The following is a 24,748-nucleotide window of genomic DNA, read 5'->3' as shown; positions in this document are numbered from 1 at the left end:
TTAAAATATCAGTATTTTAACACATCTTTTTCAAATATCATTAAGTATTTAGGATAGAAAACCGTTTAAGCCAGTGCTATGGGATGTGAGAAATTGTGCACTTCTCCATTATCCCTTGTGAACCGAACCATTTTGTGTAATTTAGTTGTTTACAATACTTCCGAGGTATCCCCACTTTCCTAGTTATTTTTATAATATCAACTCGTCGTAGTAAGGTAGGGTTTAAAATTGTCTTTATTGGTTGAATTTGTAACAAAAGTTTCACACTATTACTTATAATCATCTTCCTGCCTGTTACATCTATTGTGTATGGGATTAATGTAGACAGGAGGCAAGTTTTATTTTTATGTTTTTTAACTTCTATTCTCTATTTCTATTGTTTTAACGTCTTATGTTTGTTTGACATTTTAAAGGACACATTTAGTATAGAAATTATCATTTAACAGAATAACAGATTTTTCCAGATGTGAAGTTGAAATAATTGCCAGATAAAAAAACTTTGTATTTAATCATTTTCTGTAATGTTTTTTTTTTCTGATGAATGTTATTTTTAGATAACTCTTAAAATTATATTTTGACCATTTAATATATTGACCATTATCTCAGATGTTTATGACAATTTGTATCCTTATATGGTTATAACAAAACGGCGGTTATAAAATATATTTTAAAAAATAAATTAAATACAGAAAGTGATCAAATACAAAAACACAATTTTTATAATTCTTTACTGAATGTGTCATTTAAAATGTCAACACGAAGTCAATTTAACCGGATGTTCAAATTGCTATTAATTTTGATGTTAAAGGGTATTTATAAAAAAAGATATGAGTCATTAAAAAGACATTTGTTGTGATATGATAGTCACGCAAAGGTTTTAAAATAACAATTGATCTGTATTGTAATGTTCGCAATATCAGCATCCTATATGTTATTAAAGAGATTTATTTGTTACTTAGGATATGAACGATAACATAGCAATACATGCCCTTTACCGAAGTAAAAAAAACCTTTATCGAGATAATTAACTCAAAACTGAATATTGCAAGAAATGTAAAATAATTGTGTGTGTGTCTTTTGTTTTGTTTTTTCATTTCAATTATTAATTCAATGTATTACAAGTCAGTCCTCGAACATTTAAATTTTTTGTATTGTTTTATTGTTTATTTATTTTTGTTCTTCAGAATACTAAAGCATGTATTATTTGAGGTGATAACCGTCTGTGAAATTGTTTACGCTTTTGAGGGAAATTTTGAAAATGCGGTGTTGCCAAGTTCAAAGGAAGAGGATAGAACTGTCTGTAACTGGTGGGTTTTCTTTTGATGTATTAAATTTTGCCTATTTCATTCTTATCTTATGTAATAAGGCTTTTGGTTTGACGTATGAAAAGGATTGGAATGAAGTGGAGTTATACAATGCTTATAGTGAAAAAAGTTTTTTTTAAAGGAATTGTTTTTAGATTTAATCTTTTTCAAACGTGAAGCAAACCTTTTCATAAAAGACATAAATTATAAATAGACAATTGTCATGTTGTTTGTATTGATGAAAATGGTTTTAGGGTGTATCGTCAGTAGGATACAATAGATAGTCATGTAACAATTATCAGACCTAACATCTTTTAACAAAAATGTACGGCTTTGTTTTTGCAGGTTGCATATTGCTGGTGGTATTATCTGTCATCAGTGGAACAGGTACGTTTGTTGTCGTTTTGTTCGTTATCATAATTATCTTATTTCTTTGATCACGAAGTTATTATATACTTTATTGCAAATGAAACGCTTATACGTTTGTTTTCATCCTAGAGTAACTTGACTTTGCACATTATTTTATTTATTTAGAACTTTTTTGTCCCCGAAAAACTCATTGGATTTTACAATGAAAAATGATATATACTCTATATACTCTTTTAAAAACACATTTCGTAATTACCTGTTATAATAATAAATTCAAATCTTATTTATTAAAAGCTTTGATTTCAGCAGGTACTAGTATTCAAATCTATATTGCTTGTTGAATGGAAACACATAGAAGTATCGTTACAAATATTCTTTATAATTACTGTAAAGAAGCACTTTATTGTGCTTACTTATCGTCATTTTCTTTTCAGATTCTTTAGAATGTAACAGCTGCTCCAAAGTTGTTAGTTTGCAAGAATGTAAAAATGTAGAAACATGCCAAGAGGGGCAGGTAAAATACTACGTGATGTTTTTATAAGTGTTTACTACATTGCTCCTGAATACCTGACATAACTGTATATTTAAAACATGAAGAGTTATAAATAAATGTTTGTAAAACAAATATCGTTGCCTTTTTGTAATAAAATAACTGTTCAAATCATACAACAGACTTAAGATAAAACTAACTGTTTATGAGCTAAAAAGAAACAAAAAAAATTTAAAAGTCAAATTATTTTTCAAACCATTGATTGGTTTAAACTCCATTCGTTGCTTTCGTAAGAGAAGAAAAGTATTTCTATCAGATTCTATACATTTGATAGTGTTATGTTTAAATATTCGGTTTGTCTTGATTTGTTTCCCTCCTTTATAATAGGTTTGCTTCAAAGAGCGAGCTGTTTCAAAACAAGTTCTGTTTAATTTGGGCTGTACGGACAAAAAGGTGATGTAGAAAAGTTGAACTTTATTTATAGTCCAATTGTTTGTTGTTAGAATGATAAAATTATAATATATTTTAAACTCATAACAGAAAGCGCTTCGTTTTTCTATTAACAGACGAAGTCTCATGATAAGACATGTTCATATGACATGTTTCTTGTAAAATAACACAGACATGCAATTAATTGACATACTGAATTACTATAAATCCTTATATACAGGAACTAAACAATTGTAAAGATATAATCCTTGAAGATTAAAGCATGTCATCCTAATATACTTTTATTGTTATTTTATTTTGTTCAAATGTGTATATTTGAAACACTGTCTGTATCTGTTTGGGTATGCCAGACATGTGGTGAATTCGCAGATTACCAAAATAGCTCAGTCAATGCAAAGATGAGTGCCGAGCAGACACGATATTGCTATGAATGTTGTTCGAAAGACAGATGCAACAAAGATCTCTGTGAATATCCTCCACGTAAGAGTTAATCAAATTCTTTCGTTCTTAGAAATACTAGGTTTTGTTTTAAACACTTATATCATAATTCAAATAGATTAAGGACACGGTGGATGCTTAGGGTTATCATTTGTATGTCAATTAATATGTATGTCATTATATATATATCGCATACAATACAAATATATCTCAATAAATCAGTTGAATAGATGTTTTACAGAACTGGGCAAATGTGGGGTTTTACCAGATATTCCATAGGTACAAACCCATTTTACTGTTATAGCTTCACGGGACACTACCGTCACAATAGATAAAAAATAGTAAATTTTGTTGCCCTTACTTTCAAAGCTGTGTTTATAAAAGTTTATTTAGACCTACGGATTAGCTTGGAAAAGCACAAATATTCTTAATGAATGCCATCTAGCCGGCTTTCTTTGATCATTTAAGAGAAATAACTATTTTTTCGCATAAAAGCGATGACAAGTCCAACATATTTTCCTTATCAAAGCAGAGAGATGAATAGAAATTAGGCATAATGTCCGAAATCAATTATAAACATAGAACATTTCTCATGTAATTATGCAATCAAACTGTTTCAGACTCGTTGTGTAAAGACGACGAATCGATTGACTGTGCTAAATGGAATTCTATGTTTAGCATATGTAAGATTACAAGTGAAGCAAAGAAAATTTGCCCCAGATATTGTGACCTTTGTCAACTTGGTTTGTAATTACACTATCATTTATTATCTTATAATTCTATAATGCATGTATCGTTTAATTTCATAAGATTGTGATTTGTACTATATTATTAATACCCTTGCAATTGGAGAGATAAAATTAAAATCAGTTATAAATTATGCGTGTAATCTAAAAAAAATTAACAGAATGATTCATAACTTTGTAAAATGTCGTAGTTTGAAAGAAAGGTTTGATAGATCTAAGTGCATAAATAGGATTAATCCAAATTCAATTAAAACTTTTCTTACAAAAATCAATATATTAAATAACAAATTGGATTTTTGTCAATCCACTTTTATGTTATTCTTATTAAAGTTGGTTGAATAGTTACATTTGTTGAATTGCAGTGGATGGAAGTTGGTCTCCTTGGTCCCCGTGGTCCTCTTGCGATGTCACTTGTGGTGAAGGATCACTAGAACGTCATCGTACATGCACAAATCCAGCGCCACAAAATGGTGGTCTTTATTGTCAAGGAAAAGGGTCCGAAAGAAAGACTTGTAAACTGCAGTTATGTCCAGGTAATTTTGTGTATGTTTGTTTTTTATCCTCAAAATTATTAATACGTGTCAATATGTAAAACGAGGTGAGATAGATGTCTTTTTGTGTGTGTGTGACAGAAAAACAAGAATAATTTATGAAGACAATATTTTTAATTTCAATACTGGGTGTAGTAATATGTCATCAACACAATCTCATCGTAGAGCTCAGTATTATAAACCCCGATTGACAAATATAATACTATCTTCTTGTTAGTTCACGGTGGATGGAGTTCATGGAATGATTGGGGAAAGTGTTCAGGTACGTGCGGTGTTGGAATGCGAAGTCGAACACGGTCTTGTACGAGTCCTACTCCAGAGCGTTTTGGAGATCACTGTTTTGGTGACAGTACTGCATATGAATTGTGCAATGGTGAATCTTGTGCAGGTAAAAGAATTAACGGCCTCTTGAATGTTCCTGTACATTGTGACAGACTTTCGCCATAAGACTTTGATTTGTACCACTGAGCATACAAGTGTAGTTCAAAAGTCAATAAAATACTCATGACTGTATCATCAACTTTTTCTACAAACATAACATTTCACTAGCATATTTAATTTGGTTTCTGCTTACCACAACTTGTGCGCTGGGTTTTTTCTTTTTGTGCCCCCACGTTAGTGGCGGGCATTTAGATTTACCCTTGTCCGTCCGTCCGTCCGTCCGTCCTTCCGTCCGTCCTTCCGTCCGTCCGTCCGTCCGTTCACTTTTGTGTCGCACGTAACTCAAAAAGTATTTGACCTAGAGTCATGAAACTTTACAGGAATGTTGATCAGCATGTGTAGTTGTGCACCTGGGTATTTTCGTGTGGATATTTTTAGTATTTTTAGAGTTATTGCCCTCGACTTAGTAAAATTTTGCAATTTTCAACTTGTGTCGCATGTAACTCAAAAAGTATTTGACCTAGAGTCATGAAACTTTACAGGAATGTTGATCAGCATGTGTAGTTGTGCACCTGGGTATTTTCGTGTGGATATTTTTAGTATTTTCAGAGTTATTGCCCTTGACTTAGTAAAATTTTGCAATTTTCAACTTGTGTCGCATGTAACTCAAAAAGTATTTGACCTAGAGTCATGTAACTTTACAGGAATGTTGATCAGCATGTGTAGCTGTGCACCTTGGTATTTTCGTGTGGATATTTTTAGTATTTCAGAGTTATTGCCCTTGACTTAGTAAAATTTTGCAATTTTCAACTTGTGTCGCACGTAACTCAAAAAGTATTTGACCTAGAGTCATGAAACTTTACAGGAATGTTGATCAGCATGTGTAGTTGTGCACCTGGGTATTTTCGTGTGGATATTTTTAGTATTTTCAGAGTTATTGCCCTTGACTTAGTAAAATTTTGCAATTTTCAACTTGTGTCGCATGTAACTCAAAAAGTATTTGACCTAGAGTCATGAAACTTTACAGGAATGTTGATCAGCATGTGTAGTTGTGCACCTGGGTATTTTCGTGTGGATATTTTTAGTATTTTCAGAGTTATTGCCCTTGACTTAGTAAAATCTTGCAATTTTCAACTTGTGTCGCATGTAACTCAAAAAGTATTTGACCTAGAGTCATGTAACTTTACAGGAATGTTGATCAGCATGTGTAGTTGTGCACCTGGGTATTTTCGTGTGGATATTTTTAGTATTTTTAGAGTTATTGCCCTCGACTTAGTAAAATTTTGCAATTTTCAACTTGTGTCGCATGTAACTCAAAAAGTATTTGACCTAGAGTCATGAAACTTTACAGGAATGTTGATCAGCATGTGTAGTTGTGCACCTGGGTATTTTCGTGTGGATATTTTTAGTATTTTCAGAGTTATTGCCCTTGACTTAGTAAAATTTTGCAATTTTCAACTTGTGTCGCATGTAACTCAAAAAGTATTTGACCTAGAGTCATGAAACTTTACAGGAATGTTGATCAGCATGTGTAGTTGTGCACCTGGGTATTTTCGTGTGGATATTTTTTAGTATTTTCAGAGTTATTGCCCTTGACTTAGTAAAATTTTGCAATTTTCAACTTGTGTCGCATGTAACTCAAAAAGTATTTGACCTAGAGTCATGAAACTTTACAGGAATGTTGATCAGCATGTGTAGTTGTGCACCTGGGTATTTTCGTGTGGATATTTTTAGTATTTTCAGAGTTATTGCCCTTGACTTAGTAAAATTTTGCAATTTTCAACTTGTGTCGCATGTAACTCAAAAAGTATTTGACCTAGAGTCATGTAACATTACAGGAATGTTGATCAGCATGTGTAGTTGTGCACCTGGGTATTTTTGTCTAGATATTTTTAGTATTTTCAGATTTATTGCCCTTGACTTAAAATTTTTTTGCAATTTTCAACATGTGTCGCAAAAAGTATTTCACCTATCTAGAGTCATGTAACTTTACAGGAATATTGATCAGCATGTGCAGTTATGCACCAGGTATTTTCTTCTGGATTTATTTAGTATTTTTAGAGTTATTGCCCTTCACTTAGAAAATTTTTGTAATTTTCAACTTGTGTCGCAAGTTACTCAAAAAGTATTTGACATAGTCATTAAACCTTATGGGTAGGTTGCTCAGCATATTTAGATTTGCACCTGGGGTTTCGCTTGTGAATTTATCCAGTATTTGTAGAGTTATTTCCCTTGACTTAGTAAAAAGATTGAGAGAACAGTGGCGCGGTGGGGGCACCCGTGTCCTATGGACACATTTCTAGTTTTAATTATCTTCAACGTTTTATTTCACGGTATTTGATGCATAGCATTGATCTTCTAATGTTTAATAGCTATATATTTGTAATTGTTGTTGTTTCCTTTTTTTGTCTTTTGTGAACAGTTAATGGCGGATGGAGTGACTGGTCAGACTGGGGACAATGTTCAGTTTCTTGTGGTGTTGGACTTCAAAGTCGGACACGTTCTTGTACTAACCCAACACCAGAGAATTCTGGTCAACTCTGCATTGGGCAAAACATAGAAAGCAAAGTATGTCACTCAGAATTCTGTTCTGGTAGGTATCTTAATTTAAAGTTCATGAAATCAGTTACATGTTGTACACATTTGTCTTTATTTAAGAACAAACGAGCTAAAAATGCAATAATTAATAAATACTTCTTTGCCAGGTCCTTTGAAGGTAGTGATTAGCAATGTAATGAAATTGGTCTTGTAATAGTTAATGTATTAGTCTCATAATTTATTCGTTTATATCCTTGAACGATCATTTTTAAAAAGATAGCAGCATAAAACATAGGCAGAATCTAATGTCTGAGTTGTTAAAGATAACAAGTAGATGTTGTTAAAAACAAGCATTATCTTTGAACTTCTAAATGCCCTTACCAATAGTCATTTGAAAGTCCACAGTTATTGAACACGCATCATATTATAATATTATTCAAAAACTCGCAGTGTTAAGTTGCAGGTACCCCCAACTTACGTTAATAAAATGTAATATATCATTAAATCAGATTGCTTTGATATAAGAAGCAATAGAGCAAGACAAATAAGTGGTATATTTAATGTGACATTGTGGAAAACAAACCAAACAATACCGGTGCTCTGTGATTTTGATACAGACGGTGGTGGATGGACAGTACGTATCGTTTTTATCCAACATTTTGTAGACTTACTCATATCAAAATCATGTGTAAATGGATAGTTTATTCATGGACAAACATTAGAACATTCTTTTTTTCGATAATAAGAAGTATATTTTTCCGAGAAAACTAAAAATGTTTATGCTTCAAAAAGTGTTAAGTATTACGACTACGTCATTGCACGGTGTAGTTGCTATCCTCGTTTAGCCAAAAGTAAACGTGCAGCAACGAACTATCGATTTTGTCGCAGCACTATATATCATGTTTATTAAAAAAAATGGTGTAAAAAGCGTGTGTTTTCAGTTTGTAGGCATGCTAATTGATATGCATATAGACAGAATGAACACTGCATATCAATATTATTTATTGACACTTTATGTGACCTAAGAATGTGACAGCAGACGCATTTCAAACTCAAACAGCTTTCAAGTAATTTGTCTGTTTTTTCAATTGTAAATTGATATTGATTAATAAGTTAATATTGAAGTTAAAGCAACAAAGCACTACCTTTAAGATATTTGACATATCTGACCCGTTTTTCTGAATCCGATGAACCCAGCATTTTTTTCGGTTTCAACAAAGTCGAGACATACCTGCTTTAATTAACCATATTTTTTATTTGCATTATGCTATTCCTTGCTTATGTTTTATGTTGTTTCAAAACTATGGTCCTTTTTTACAACTTCTTCGACAATAAAATAATTACTGTTTAGCTAAATTAATGAATAACAGTTTGTTGGTGTTTTTCCGTACAACTGATACTTTTATTTATATTGGAATATTTGTTTAGTATATGATAACATAAAGCAAAGTCATACAAAGGGTTTGTCATATGTATTTAGCAGTTATATGCTTTTGAAATACCGTGCAATAACGCAAGCACCAATTACTCGGACAGATAATGACTCACAACATAAAATGTTGTTTATTTTATAATTTGCTTAAATCACGCAAAGTTGATGTGATTTCTCTGGCACAGTTTTCATTCAACACTCTTATAACACTCTTATAACAAATGTATATGCTACGATATCATACGCCATTATGGCAAAATATCGAAAATCCATCAGATGATGCAAAACAGGTAAAGCTATGTAAAATATAAATAATATTTTATTCTCATGACACAGGTTTTTCAGTATCGATTTAACGGAAGTGTAAATTTTAAAAGAAACATTTCGGACTACGAAAATGGATTTGGGTCTCCTAATGGCGAATTTTGGTTAGGTAAGACATGTCGTATTTGTTTAACGGTTTCTGTTTTAAGGGACATTTAAAGATTGTACCGTTGAATATCGTTTACGTCTATCATTCTTTTTTGTCAAGCATTAGTTTAAAAATCACTTTAACTATAATGAAAAACTTGCTCTATCTAACCTAACTTGTATTGCAGTTAATATTTAGAATGTGAACTTTTATTTTTTTTACGACAGGTCTTAAGTATATCTTCGAGATGGTATCACAAGGAAAAACGGAGTTAAGACTGGACCTGAAAGCGGCTGACGGAACATATTTCCACGAAGTTTTCCAGAACTTTCATCTTGGTAGCAGTCCAAATTATACACTTCACATTGATGAGAAAAGTGGTCATTCAGGTATTTATGATAATAATGTATTTATACATTTAACATTACTGGATCCCGGTCGTCTATCTTTACATTTTAACGTTTGTTAGATTGCTAAAATATGTCCCCATAAATATTTCGAAAACACGTTTTTTTGGAAACACGTTGTTTTTGCCTTCGCCGTTTGACTGTCCGCCAGTCCGGTTGTCCGTCTGTCCGTCCGCATTCAGCTTGTCCGGCTTTCACGGGTCAAACTGCTGGCGGAGTTTCAATGAAACTTTACAGAAGTGATCAGTACAATCCCTAGTTTTAAATTTCGCCGGCGCGTCCCGCTCTGCTGCACAAAATAGCCACAAAAGCTATAAATATAATTTTATTTGTCCATAAAGGACACGAGTATAGTCTTGTATTACCTATTGATATTGTAAACGAACAAAACCGTTCGTTATTGAAAAATATATCATATTTAATGTTACTTTTTAATACTTATTTTGATGTTGTATCAAAATTTGCTACAGTCATAATGTCATAACTAGCTTTGAAATTTTACAACGAAAATGTAGAAATTACCAGAAATATTTTGTTAAAGACGTAGTTGATAAATCTATTTAGCGTTGCTTTCTTATCATTATGTTAGAATGCTTTTCCTATTTTATGGGCCTCATTAAAAGGGATATAAAGAAACGAAAGAAATCATTCAGATGCATGTTTGTTTTTTGATACCAAACATTATATGTTATATATATTCAATAGATTCCCACCAATATTTATTAGACATATATTATCCAGTAGATACTATAAAAGAAAAAAGTATAAAATAAATCGCTCATTTCTACCCCCTTTCGGACTTTATTGATCGTTACGTTCAGAACGGTCAATATGTAGAAAATGAAGATCGTGAATAAAACTTAAATGTCATTTGTTTGTTAGCCACACCAGCTACACTAAAAATGTTCGTTATATGTCCGGTTGATAGTTGAATCCAGAAAACGTTCAGTAAATTCTCGATGTCATCTTGTTTTGAAGTATTAAATAATAATTATTATAAACAAATAAATTGATATCATAAATATTAATGAAATAAAACGCGTATTTTCAATATTAGTATTTAAATGGTGTCTTGCAGGAGTACTTTCTTCTGAATTCAACAAATACACTTAGAGGTTTCTTTTCATCTTATTGTATGAAAATTATAATTAAATTTTACTTGAGACTACCGCCATCTTGAAACATTTATTTTCTTACCACTCAATGAAATTAAATATTGTATTTATAGAAAAAAAACTTGAATATCCTCTACCTGTTCGGTAAAGATATTTTGTGTCATGAGTACTTTTTTTCGTGCTAACAAGATGTTCAGCTATATATTTGCAAGCCATATTTGTGGATTCTGATATTTTGGGCGCTATAAACTGTACAAATTTCATGAATCACATATTAAACATTAATCGGCTTCTCTACAACACGTCTTTATTTAACTATTCCTCCCTCACTCTAGGATAACAAACAATAAGTATATTACGATACCAGAAAGGTTAAATTCATTTTGATTTCATTTGTATGTTTTCAGGTCCAAATGGCTTACCTGATAATAATGGTGGACCTTTTTCAACATACGATTCTGATAGATTTATCACTGGAAGATATGTCAACATAAAATTTCGTAGCGGTTGGTGGTATTAAGGAGATTCTAACTCAAAATCCAATCTTAACGGTGAATATGTTACTCCTGGCAAAAAACGATATATCGATTCTTCAACAAGTGCTGGCATGATTTACACCTCATTTAGAAGCAGAGAATCCCTTAAAATGTCTAGAATGATGTTTCGACGAATGTGAAGTACAATCAAATTTTAAATAGAAGCATATTTTAGTATAACATAGCGTGAATGTATTGCTGACATAAATATATCAAACAAATGACACTAAGTCGTACAATGCAAATATAACAATTCGTTTTTATCTATAATTGCATTAATCATCATGTATGAAACAGCACGTTTTCAATGTTTGGTTTCAAGACACGTCATGATACTTCCTCATAATATGGCAAGTTTAGAAGGTTTCCTGCGGTAATTTAAAGATACAAATTTGTATTTCATTTAACTGTTCATAATTCTTTGGGGGAAAACAACATCGAAAATATCGAGAAGATAGTATCAGTAGAAGGTCTCACCCCAGTGAATTTTCGTACTCTTTGTTCTATAGTTAATCAGTCACATTTGAGGCTTAAGTCTGGATTCCTCTGTTCTTGGGTGAATTATATACTGTCTTCAACTTTAAACATCAACACTATCTAAGTCAAATGAGGCCCGGAATATTATATGGTAGCCACTACTTTTTTCAGAAATCTTTATTCTATTGTAACACGGTTTTATTTTACCGCTTTAAAAACTCCTTGCTGCAGGATGGTAGGACATCCTTAATCCTTCCGCTAACAAATGAGTTCCTGCAGAATATACAAAAACAACTTTTCTTAAGTCATAATATAGCACAAAAAAAACTACACCAATGCAAAAAATGCACTTTAAGTGTGACCATTCAAACTGAAGATGACTTAAACCGGGCGTCTTCAAAATAAAAAAGGAATTTCTTTCTGGACAACAGCGGGTTGGGTCTAATTCCGTACCGGGTTGAGATCAGAAGAAAGTCTTATTAGACCGGTGACCGTCGCAGACTGGAAAGAGTCGATTAACAGGACACCCGTCTGTATCATCTAGGCGTTTGAGCTTCCTCTTGCAAACGGTTTGATGATGCAGACTACAACACTATTTTCATATTTACATTTAAAGGGACACAAAGGCAAAATATTCATTTGTTCATTTTGATTTTTACATTAATTGTTCTGTTAATTTCCTCAAAATGAATACGCTAGACAGTCACAAGAACAAAACTTTTATCCTTATAAAGTATAAAATTGTTTCCTAACTTGACCCGTCAGGTTAGAGCGTTAAGATTTCACAAAAGTTGTCACAGTGATCTCTGAAAACGTTAAAGAACATGCCAAATGAACGATTTAGACTTGTTTCAATCATACAATATCCCAAATATATGTTATTGTAACTTCCAGGGTTTGTTCAAGTCACATGACTTGTTTTAAAAGTTACTCCATGATTCTGTTGGCGTCTAAATTTAGTTCAAAATATATACATATATATTACGCTTCAAACCCAAAATATATAAAAATGTATACAGAAATTCATGCTGGGACTTTAAAAATGTAATTTTATTGCGATTTGAGTACATAAGATCATTTTAATATTTTGTCATCAATTTGCCTGAGTTTCCCTTTAATACTTTTTGTTTTTTAACTACACTTAAAATAGTCTTTCATATACTCATTGAAACAATCATATGTGCATAAAGTATAGATTTTATTAATTTACTTAAAACAAATTAACAATCAAGTGCGGTTTACAGATCACGTGCTCCTCCATTTACTGGCAACAGGTCACGTGTTCTTCTATGCGGAATACCAAGACCCTGCGGTCTCAAGCCTGCAGGGTGTAACAAAAGATGTCTTAAAGTGTTCTTTAAAGTCAAAAGGTTTTACATATTTTCAAAACTAATCAAAACTGTTGAATATTATTACATACATAAACGGAACTTAAGTCCATATGTATACCATTTAGAGTATATGTTTTCTTTGTTATGTGCATGTTGCAATATGATAAAAAAAGCCTACGCGCATAAATTTTGAAATTCACGCAGAGATCAAGTGAAGTACCAAAAATGAAAAAAACAAACTGCAAAAGATTAAAAAGAAATATATCTAGAATTGAATTAAGTGCTCAATAAAAAATGAATAATTTGGAAAATCAGGGGGGGGGGATTATCTGAAAATTCGCACAAAGGTTATTGGTCTCCGCCACATCAAACCTTTGAAAAATATTTGGAGTCCTGTCATGTTAAAAAAAACTCAATGGAGTCCTTTTATATGTTATTGTTATGTTATTAGAACATGTTTTCAAAGTTGCTAATTATCCGGTAGATTATATATCCGGTTCCATTTTGATATTATACACGGCGAAAGATTATAAAAATATAATCTGATTATTTCTTTGTATTTCCATTTCTTCAATTTGAATGGAATTTCTTTTTGTTAATGCATACACACCTCCATAAAACTATATGTAAAGTCTGATTTTTTAATTTTCTTGCAACTGATTCAGTCAATTTATTCGTGCATGGTGCTCAAACAAATTCCTCATATGAATTAGTTTGGACCAATTTTGTAGGAACTTCAAAAAGCGTCAATAGACACCGAGCAAAGTGTATTAGTTGTTGCTCTTTATTAAAACAATCGGTATACATAGATATACATAAAAATTACGATCTGGACTGGTCCAGTTTTCATCATATTTAATCATGCACTTTACCCAAAACTCACGTAGCTCTCCAACAGAAATATTCTTCTGCTTTTTTAAGTAGGCTTAACAAACAATTTTGAGTTCAAGAAAGTGTTCACAACATTTGCTAGAAATTTCATGCTTACCCTAAACGAGACCATTACCCAGTTTGTGCAAAAATACATGCTAGTATACAGCTAACTTTTTTTGAAAGTATCAACATTGTATATAGTTCTAATAAATTGGTGACATGTCAAACTAATAATATATGTAAGTTGCATAGCTTTGACAATGTATATATTCATTCATAATACTCCTTGTATTGTTTTGTATTGTACTTAAAATTAGAAATGAAAAAATCTAACCTTTATTATTGTTCGTTATTTCTGCAGAGCAGTAAAGACATTTTAACAAAATCTCAGACTCGCTTTTATTGAGTCCGTAAATAAGGCAATTACTCTATAATGTACCAAACAAATTATCCCAAAGGAATTCAATGGGATTTAGATAGGCCAGACATTAATGAATGCAGTGTTCCTAGCTGTATGGTGTGTGGCATTATCATGTTTAAATAGGTAATATTGGCAATAATTGATACAATGGAGTAACATAACTCGCAACAAATTCATTTCGGTAGCGATGGGCGCATCCCTTCGATAACGACGAGATTAGTGCAAAAGCTATATGCAACGCCTGCCTAGACCAAAGTTGAACACGATCTCGTGCAAGTACGCAGCAGTCGGCATAACGGTCATGTCTCATACCCGAAGCATGTCATCGGCTCAACGAATGGAAAACCTCGACTCGTCAGAGAAAAGAACGCTATTCCATTGTTGTCTAAGCAGCGTTGCTGTGTACGTGTCCAATAAATACGATTTACGCGACGATGTCGCCTCAAAACACAGCAAACATATCGATGCAGTTTGGACAGATATACGGTTTATATGTTTTGTTTGTTTGTTTGATTTTACGCCTTTTCTCAACAGTATTTCAGTCATATAGGCGGGTAGTTTCCTTACCATCGTTCCTGGAGAGTTACACCAGTACTAGACTACCTTTCTCCGCGCTAAACTACCAAAGCATCTCCCGGGGATCGAACCCATGCCAGAGAGATAACTGGATTAGAAGTCATCGATTCTAACCCCTCGACCACGGAGGCGGCCCGGTTTATATGTGTACCCTACAGACATAGCTACTGCTGCTAACACCCACGGTTTATATGTGTACCAGGGGTGTTAGCAGCAGTTGTTATGGTTGTAAGGAAGCGAGTGCGCAGTTGGGTGTTCCGAATATAGCGGTCTTGGGCACCCACGGACGTCCACTACGTGGTCGATCTTCTGTACATCCTGTTGCTTGAAAACGTTACCTAAGGTGTAGCACATCCAATATTCATTACGATGACATTCATCGTCATACCAGCATTAAGTATGCCAATGGCACGTTCATTTGTTATTTTGTTTTCTTTAAATATCAGTATATCTTCACTTAAAAATAGAGGACGATTCCTTTCCTTTCTTGTTCAGTATAGCTAGGGCTTTTTTAATTCTTTATGTTTGCAGATTTTTAGTGATGTCCTATTTAATAAATGATATTTAATCTGATCAAATTCGGACCCTATTTAAAAAATGTAATATCATTTGTATATAACTAAACTGTGTAAAATAGACATTTTAAATACAATTGCGACGGGTAAGACTGGATAACTGGCTGTTCACTTAAGTAGCTGTTCTATTAATGACTCCTAACCTTTACGATTTTCAACAAAAAAGGCCTTCATCAGGTTATTGTCGTTTTGAACAGGAAGATAAAGTTTCAATTGTTTCTTTCTACACCGCATAGTTTCTAAATATAAACGTCAAATGAGGTAAAGTATTTTATCAGTTGACAACGCAACTAAGAGTATGTTAAAGTATTTATATTTTTGTTCTTCCTATTTCTAACTAGTCTGCGCAAAATTGGACGACGGTAAGTTCATTTTGTAGATATTTCAATGAATTTGATTATATTCTATATGATTATTACTTTTTTCTTAAAAAGCTAGAATTGATTTTATAATAAAGTATATTACAATTAATCTCATTACACCATCTCATTGAAATTATTGTCAACACATATATGATTTGTTTTTAAATTGTTTCATTTTATTTATTTATTTATTCTTAATTTCTAAAGTTATGAAACAATTCTTTTTAAGATGAGAATTAAGTATCATTTATAATTGGTGGGTTATTTTCATTGCACATTATCTTTGATAAATCATTTCATTTTACCTCTTGACAGTGCCTCTAAATTTGTTTGAAAATTTGCATATTTTGAAATCTTTGAAACGATATCAAGTAGTCAAAGCAAAAACTTCCTTTGTGTGTGTGTTTTTTTTCTTCTTTTTTTCTACTTACTTTCACATGCATTTCATCGATATTGCATCTATATTTTCTTCTTTAAATTAAAGTTATTTAATTAATTCCATCTGTTGAAAATAAAATGACAGCAATTTAGATCTACAATTAAATTAAATGTACAATACAAGTAATCAATTCTTCACGTGCAAGATATACTGAAATCGCATACAATTGAAAAACTTCTTTTTTTAACAGTATATTTTTCTCTCTTTTTTATGCATTGCTTATCTTTTTCTGTTTTTTCTATATTTTACTTCTATTTATGTATATTAGACTGTTATTTCAAAACCGCAATACAGAGCTTCGACAAGGACAACTAATTCACGAGTGAGGAAAAATGTTGGTGCAATGTGAGTAGTTTTTATGGTTTTACGTTTTGGTAATAATACTGATTGATTCAATCATATTGTATAATAATGAAGTACTTTTTTATAATTATCAAAAGTTCATGTTACGGAGTATTTTAGACTGTCAAGCATTTGTTTTCACTTTATAAAACACCAGCCAGATATAAAACCATATCAGAACACAAGCACTTAAAATATTACGCACGTAGTTTATGGATAGTCAGTAAATTTCAGAGGTAAATAACGACATTACTAATGAAAAGAAATAATTGTTATTCTTTTTTTGTAGGTTAGAAAAATAATGTATTTTCACAAACTAACCACATTCTTTTGTGTTTTAGATTTTACATTGTTTCTTGTTTCATCTACAATCAGTGGTACAGGTATGTTAAAGCATTCATTAATTTCCTTAAAGTATTTTTTGTGTACATAATTTCCTTAGGACTCGTGAAAGTCCGGCATAATTCGCCCCTTTCCGTTAATTATATTCATTTGAAAGCAACCTGCTGATAAGATCGTCTTCATGTTACTCACATGAACAAACCGGACTGTTCAAAATAATATGAAAATTAGCTTTGTACTTGATAAAGCCTTAAGATTGTTTACAAAATATTTTATTTAATAATCAAACGCATTTTGTCATGATTTTAAAACTTCTGAATTGGTGTAAAAATAGCTTTAATACGTTTATGCATCATTGTTTAATAGTTAAGATTAAATTTTTTCCACATCTGCATTAATAATTATTCATATAATATATTTAAACATATTTTCAATTCCATAATGACATTTAGAATCATCATAATCATTATCATAATATATATTTTCAATTATATTTCAGCATCTCTTTCATGTTTCACGTGTTCTGATGCACTAAGCTTAAGAGAATGTATGTCCATTGAAACATGCTCTGAGGGAGAGGTACAATAACACTTTCAATAATTGAAGTCATCATATTTTTCGTCAATATTTGGTTAAAGAATTTTAAGATGTATCAGTTTCATTGTAAATTTTTTCAAATTATTTTAAAAAGTAAGATGATATTTATCACTGTTAAATCATAATAATATTTTTGAAATGTTAACTAAAGCGTCTTGCACATTTGCCCAATCTATGTAACAGACGCTAATAAGAAAAGATAGACGATTTAAACCGCTAAAAAGAGCGACGTAGCTCTTTTAAGACGTTGATTTATTTATTTTTTCATCTATTTAAATGTTTTGTTTGTTTTGTTTCTTCTTTGCATCTTACTAACATAGTCGTTGACATACTTTCCTACTTTTTCTTATATTGTTATATTGTTTATTCATATAGACGCGACGTTTAAATGAATAATTAGATAAGCACAATTTGTGGAAAATAGTCAGAAATTTAAGCATTCTATTTCGGTCGAAAGTGTAGGGCAAAAATAAAATGCATTCAACACTTTGACTGTTTTTAAATAATTATTCTTTTAGTAAGCTAGTTGTATTTCGCGGTGTAAAAGTGGTTGGGTGGATTGGTAGGTAGACAGATAGGCATGTGTTTCGAAAAGTAAATATACATGTGACATTTCCATTTTCTTTTTTCTCGTAGGTTTGTTACAAAAAACGAGAATATACAAATCAAATACAGTTTAGCCTAGGATGTATTGACAAGAAGGTAATCTTTAATTTGTATCGGTACTTTCCGTTTGTCGGCAATTTATAAATGATTACTTTTCAACTAAAAGATATCGTGTTTATATTGAGGTTGAAACCGTTTGAATGACGAATCTACAAGTCGGTTAGCATTTAAAACAAATATCCTTTATGTTCTAAATGAGTTCATCTAACATTTGATATGAAAGAAAATAAAATAAAAGATTTTACAGCTTTCAAACTTGAGACCCGATAAGTGTTTGACTATAAAATAAATTGTTTTAAAAGAATTGTTATTGTTATTTCAGAAGTGTGGCAGATTTGCTGAAATTCAAAATACTTCGGACGTCACAGTACAGAAAATGAGTGCCGACAAAACAAGCTATTGCTATGAATGTTGTTCGACAAGCAAATGCAACAAGGACATTTGTACATATCCTCCAAGTAAGCTGTGTTTTCTACGTCGCACCAACACTGTTAAAGGTCATATGGTGATTTTTCAGTTTTTCTTGTGGTGGAAAACATCAGGTGCCCCTCCGTGCAATATTTCAGACACGAATGGGTATTAAAATTGAACCACCCTTTAGTTTTGAAAGCTAGCTGTGTAACTGGTTTCAAGTCAAATACCTAAACCACTCGGTCACGTTCCATCGCCTCCGTGGTCGGAGGGGTAGAGTCGATTACTTCTAATCCAGTTACCTCTCTGGCGTCGGTTTGATCGCCGGGAGATGTTTTGGTAGTTTAGCTCGGAGGAAGGTAGTCTAGTACTGGTGTAACGATGGTTAGGAAACTACCCGCCTATATGACTGAAATACTGTTGGGAAAAGGCGTAAAATGAAACAAACAAACATACTTTTTTTTTTCAATGAATGATTCGGCATGTAATGTACTTAACATTCATTTATGAAAAACAGCTAGCTTAAGTAAAATATTTCCTTAAACACAGCTGAGTGATCATATATAGACTAGTTTACTACATTTCTTAAATTAAACAGTTAATCATTTTAACTGACGTAAAATGTAAGACTTTAAAATTTCAAAAAATGCGTTGATTTGAATTATTTATGATTCAGAAATTGCATTTTTATAGAATTGATTTGAATATAAATATATACATTTGTATATCCTCTAGCACACACAAATAATGAATAAAGTCACTAGACTTTAGTATAAAACTGTAAAGTTCATCATTTAGTTATTCTTACTAGCTTAAACAAACTGCATAGTTATTCATTATACAATGACAATACAGTCTGTTGCTTTCCGTTCAATTGATAACTGAACAAAAATTCATGAATACTGTATCTCAGACATTGGTTTTATTGGTCATTTGCCTTGGTTAGTAGTCAAACACGTTTGCTTGTATAACTCTTAAAATAAATCAATTGCCGTTTGGACATTTTTTCCTACAGACTCTGAGTGCAGGGATGACAAACACGTTGATTGTGCTCGATTAAACTCAATGTTCAATATATGTGAAGTGAAAAATGAAGCCAAGAAAATTTGTCCACGGTTTTGCAACCTATGTCATCTAGGTATGTATGCTACTTTTATGTCGGATTTGCAGCAGTTTGATATCATAGATAACATAATTGTCACTGGCCAATGAATGGGACGTCACAAACTGGTTGTTGTTGTTGTTGTTGTTGTATTACATATATAGATTTTTGTAATAAAGAGTAAAAGAAAGCGCAAAACATTTTACAATATTACTTTTAGAGAAATATAAAATATATAATACATCTTGCAGTTGATGGTAGTTGGTCGTCATGGTCACAATGGTCATCTTGTGACGTCACATGTGGGAATGGATCACTTTTACGTCAACGTACATGTACTAATCCGGCGCCACAAAATGGCGGCCTTGACTGTCCAGGAAACAAAATTGAAAAGAAATCTTGCAGTCTTCAATTATGCCCGGGTAAATTTGATGAAATGAAAATATTTTCATACTTAAGAACATACTCAAAGATTTTTATATACCTTAAAATGATATTATTATTATATGCCAGTTGTATAATATTCATTATCCATGCATCTGCTGTTTATTCACTAGACTAAATCATCAACATATTCTGACTATCTAAATTTACAAAGGCATAGTAACGTCATAAAATTTTGTTTAGATGATACGATATTGCTCAGTTTGTTCAACCACACGTCAATGTGTTTCTCCATGCATGTATCACAAGTACGAGTAATTGAATAAAAATTATAAGGTAAGTACCTTGTATAAGATGGAACGTTAATCAGCAACACATTTATCTATGAATATTATAATTCATGCTTATTTGGCGTTTGGTTGTTTTCTTCTATCCTTTATGATTACTTTATTTATAAAAAGCTTGTTTTTTTGTTTTCTGTTCATATTTTACAACGATATTTGCACAGCCTGCTTTAATTTGAAATAAGATAAAACATGCATGTCTTCATTACAAGTGCATGGAGGCTGGAGTTCATGGGATGAATGGGGAACATGTTCCGCGACATGTGATACCGGAATGCGCCGTCGGATACGATCATGCACGAACCCACGTCCGGAACATTTCGGAAACCATTGCTTTGGCAACAACGATGAAGTCGAGTTGTGTAAAATTGGTCCTTGTACAAGTAATGTCTGTTTGATAATATTTAGTCATATCAACAATTGATTTTTTTAAAAATCGTTAAAAAATGTATTATAAATTGTATGTAAAGAAATGATATTGCGTAAGTGTGTCTTAGATCATATATTTTAATTAACATTCTTTTTAATTTTTTGAAAATGAAATCTATAGAAACAGTGTTTTATAAGTCAACAACTTACAGTCTTCGACGGTAAAGTCTTTTACAATACATGTTTTCCAGAAAAAGTTGTTTTTGATGCGTACACAACAAAAAGCAATGGTCACTACCTTGATGGCACAGTCCTCGTTTTTCCACACGTGAATCTTAACGACGGACAAGGGTACAACCCTTCAACTGGTATCTTCCAGGCTCCTGTTGCTGGGGTATACCAATTCACAGCCCATGTTTGCGCGAAACCTAGAGCGCATATGGTCATAAGTATTATCAAGGGGTCACAGCAAATTGCGACTACCACGGTTTATGAAAACACTTACTCATCCTGCAGTTCCGTCAGTACTAATGCCCGTGTTGATAAAAATGAAAAAGTATACGTAAAGGCGCGTTGGAGCTCAAGCTTTTTTGCAGACGGGTATATACCAATGGCCTTCCTTCAGCGGATTTCTTATGTTCACATCCGATTAATACATACTAAAGAAAAACCATTAAAGGCACGTAATGCCTTAGAAATCCATATGTTTTAATGTCTTTAAAAAAATGATAAAACTTGTATTAAATAATATTGTTTTAATAATGAATATTGTACATTTTAGATTTTGTAAAACTGAAGAAAGTAGCGCTAACTGTGCTGTAATGGGTGTTTTAAGTTGCATTATGTAAACGAGGTAGTATTTTGACTTCCATTGAAAATACCATTTCACTTAATTAAGTGATGCAAATTGCCAACGGAGCTAAAGAAGCAAAATTTGTTTATTTATATTGCAACTAAGATTATTTTTGGAAACTGTACAAAGATGCCAAAATTAAACAAAAAAGATTTTGAGAAAAAAAAATTATATCATTTCGAAGGTATAGAAGATATTTAAGTGCTTAATCGTCAACACTTGCAAAATACTTAGTACTTATTTCTTTCTTCAATCTTCTACCAAGGCATAATGTTAAGTAAAACAGATAATAATAGTTTTTGACAAATCTTATGATAAAATTGACCTTATACATATATCACTGTTCATCAAAAACGTTCTTGAAAAATTCATTATAAACTGTAGAAAGATAAAAACGAAATCTCTTTATGCATGATAAATTGTTTTGATTTTTAAGTATCAAATTCTAATATCACTGTAAAACTAAGTCTTCTCTTATTGTAACACTAGTTGACATATATATTTATTTTATGTATATACTATGCAAATCTGAATAAATTATCTGTTCTGTTCTGTTAGAGATTATTATATAAAATGTTAGATTATATATTATTATAGTGTAATATGAACATATTATGAACATATCTCCGCACATGTTTTTTGTGGTTTACCGCTACTTGCATAGCATAACGTTGAATTATCCTCGAGGCGGTGTTAGGATATGCTGACAGTGGTTTGAAGTTACAAGAACATGAGTTACACTGACTATGTAACATGAATGACTTTCAAAGTTTCCTCTACATTTTTTTTCAAAGCTAAAACTGGCGAAATAAAATACAAAAATTACTTGAGAAATACGTGAAAAGTGCTGTTGATTGTTGTTTTGTTTCTTTCATTTTACTAGCTAATATTTCGGTATTTTTTGCATGTAGATTGGAGACAGTCTATGTATTATTAAAACTTTTAATATCTATGTGAGTCGTTATTACTTGTTACTTCTCAATTACATCTCACTGTCATTTTATACCTGCATTTACAAGTTATAGTCCTTCAATCAAAGAAGTTTTTTTAGATAGAAACTTAATCTTAACACAAAAAAATCTTTTTAATAAAAGTTAACTTAACAGTATATTAAAATAAATCGTCCTATAAAATGAATGTAAAACTGATTTTATGTTATTTACTCGTGTGTACACACCCAAAAAACATTGTCTAAACTGTTGACCACGACTACATGCATACATATGAAACCCTATTTTTACATTCATGTACGAGTATTTAAGAATTATTATTAAAACATATACTTTAATTTTTGTAACACGGAACTTAATAAAATATCGTCTTTCAACATGTTTGTTTCGTTTTATCATTTGCGACACTATGAATTAGTTTGTCTTTACGTGGAGTATCTAATACATTTAATTTATCAGCAATGGGCTAGTTTCGCCTTGACTTCGTACGGATTGATATTCACAAAGGTTAATCGCCATCATCATTTGTTCTGGTTTTTCTTATTTCCGGGGTCTTTTTCGTTATTTTCATAATTTATTATATAAATTACCCTTATAATTTAATAATAGTACAGATCTTGACATTGACTGCCGGTAAATTAATAGTATATTATTAAATGCTGCTCGTTGACCTAGTGGTAAGAACGAGGAAGTTGTGACTACGTAGTTGTAAGTTCGATCTGGTTGTAGCTTTCATAAACTGATATTTTTATCATTTCTGTTAATTATACAATATATCAACATTTTGATAAATATATATTTCTTCATTTTATTAGTTTCAATAAATAAATTCGCATAATGAGTCTCTTGCATGTATAGTGGTGAAGTTTTAGTAAGTCAAGTGGTATGCTGGTAAGTTATACAATTACCGTTGAATCAGTATAGGCTTATCAAATAAAAAATGTACTGAACCAAATAGGAATGTTTAACGTCTAATTCTAACAAACTTTCGTCTAACAGTAATTTAAACTCGAATTTCAATGTGAAAAGTGTGAAAAGTATTTAAGCACTATAAATAAAGATAGCCATAGGATTAGTTAAACCAAAGTTAGAATATCAGCTCACAATCTAGAAATAGATAAAAGGAAGGCAAGATGATATTCCAAGAAAAAATAAAAAATGTCGAATTTGTCCATTGAATTTGGTAGAAACCGAATATCATTTCTTATTAATATGCCCATAATATTTACTTGGAAAGATTTTAAACCATATTTTTGTAAAGGGCCTACAATGCAGAAATTCGAAACAAATATTTCAAGCAACAATTACTAATCTGGCAAGTTTTCTGTATTATGCATTTAAAGAAAGGACGTATTTAGATTTTAGATAAACTTATGCAGACTGTTGAAAAGGAGGTAACTACGACAAACAAATGCTAAGTATACATGACGGTTATGTCATCTTAGAAATATTAATAATTACCTAATGATACAATGCAACGTATCACAAATATCTTTCTACTGTATTTAAGTACATTTGTTTCTTACATGTACAAGTATTTTTATGCACACTCTGTTAGATATGTCTTATCCTTTGTTTATACATGTCAACAATACTTCTCGGCTAAATTACTGTAATTTATAACACTTTACACCACACAGAATCTGAATTGTATATCTATAAATTGTATTTATACAATTTTATGTTGAATAAAATATATGTTATGTGTTATGTTATGTTATGATATGTTATGTGTTATTTCATGTTATGTTATGTTATGTCTGCAAGTTATAACAACATTAGCAACAGACCACACCACAAAGCCAATGTTTCATTTATATTTATTAGAGTACATTTCATGTACTTATTTATTTTAATTGAACAAAATTAACTGTATGTATTAAGATAAAAATAAAAATGATAGAACAGTTGAAAACGGCTATATGAGAGAAATGTAATTGAAAGAGCATCGAAACGCGAGACTATCTGATTTGTACAAAGGGGGTATTGATGTTCTTTCTCTTTTGTAATGTAGGCAAAAAATAAAAAGACGTTCCCTGTCGTTTACAATAATAAGCCCCAGAAAAAAGTAACAAATGAATGAACGAGCATATAAATATAACCTTTCTGACCTTATCTCTTTCACTGTACTCGCAATAAATAAACCCAAAAAAAAGAGCCAATCA

The 24,748-nt window shown here is 31.5% G+C and overlaps 2 protein-coding genes across 2 annotated transcripts; both read left to right on the top strand.

Moving 5' to 3' along the window:
• The first annotated feature begins 1,182 nt into the window (after positions 1–1,182).
• LOC132714167 (A disintegrin and metalloproteinase with thrombospondin motifs adt-1-like) lies at positions 1,183–14,470 on the top strand. The gene is made up of 13 exons (XM_060696951.1): positions 1,183–1,307; positions 1,650–1,691; positions 2,108–2,187; positions 2,551–2,616; positions 2,964–3,093; positions 3,672–3,794; positions 4,160–4,330; positions 4,566–4,736; positions 7,152–7,322; positions 7,777–7,901; positions 9,036–9,132; positions 9,339–9,500; positions 11,041–14,470. The coding sequence occupies exons 1-13, from the start codon at positions 1,259–1,261 to the stop codon at positions 11,151–11,153; spliced, it is 1,500 nt and encodes a 499-aa protein (XP_060552934.1). The 5' UTR covers positions 1,183–1,258; the 3' UTR covers positions 11,154–14,470.
• A 1,215-nt stretch (positions 14,471–15,685) lies between these two features.
• Positions 15,686–21,521, top strand: LOC132714168 (thrombospondin-2-like). The gene is made up of 10 exons (XM_060696952.1): positions 15,686–15,784; positions 16,492–16,568; positions 16,907–16,948; positions 17,407–17,486; positions 18,141–18,206; positions 18,493–18,628; positions 19,597–19,719; positions 19,935–20,105; positions 20,624–20,794; positions 21,032–21,521. Exons 2-10 carry the CDS (start codon positions 16,556–16,558, stop codon positions 21,490–21,492), a joined length of 1,263 nt encoding a protein of 420 aa, XP_060552935.1. The 5' UTR covers positions 15,686–15,784; positions 16,492–16,555; the 3' UTR covers positions 21,493–21,521.
• Positions 21,522–24,748: the final 3,227 nt, after the last annotated feature.

The sequence above is a fragment of the Ruditapes philippinarum genome, unplaced genomic scaffold (assembly GCF_026571515.1).
Source record: "Ruditapes philippinarum isolate M1 unplaced genomic scaffold, ASM2657151v2 ctg1449_1_1_1_1, whole genome shotgun sequence".
Classification (NCBI taxonomy): domain Eukaryota; kingdom Metazoa; phylum Mollusca; class Bivalvia; order Venerida; family Veneridae; genus Ruditapes; species Ruditapes philippinarum.
Note: the sequence above shows the minus strand (reverse complement) of the source record. Positions and strands in the feature narration are given on the sequence as shown.

Coding starts and splice junctions, on each gene's coding strand:
- LOC132714168 (XM_060696952.1), top strand. Junction 18,629..19,596: donor CATTTGTACATATCCTCCAA/GTAAGCTGTGTT, acceptor TTTTTCCTACAG/ACTCTGAGTGCAGGGATGAC. Junction 19,720..19,934: donor TTGCAACCTATGTCATCTAG/GTATGTATGCTA, acceptor TACATCTTGCAG/TTGATGGTAGTTGGTCGTCA.
- LOC132714167 (XM_060696951.1), top strand. CDS start 1,259: ATGCGGTGTTGCCAAGTTCAAAGGAAGAGGATAGAACTGTCTGTAACT. Junction 4,331..4,565: donor TAAACTGCAGTTATGTCCAG/GTAATTTTGTGT, acceptor TCTTCTTGTTAG/TTCACGGTGGATGGAGTTCA. Junction 7,323..7,776: donor TCACTCAGAATTCTGTTCTG/GTAGGTATCTTA, acceptor TCATTAAATCAG/ATTGCTTTGATATAAGAAGC.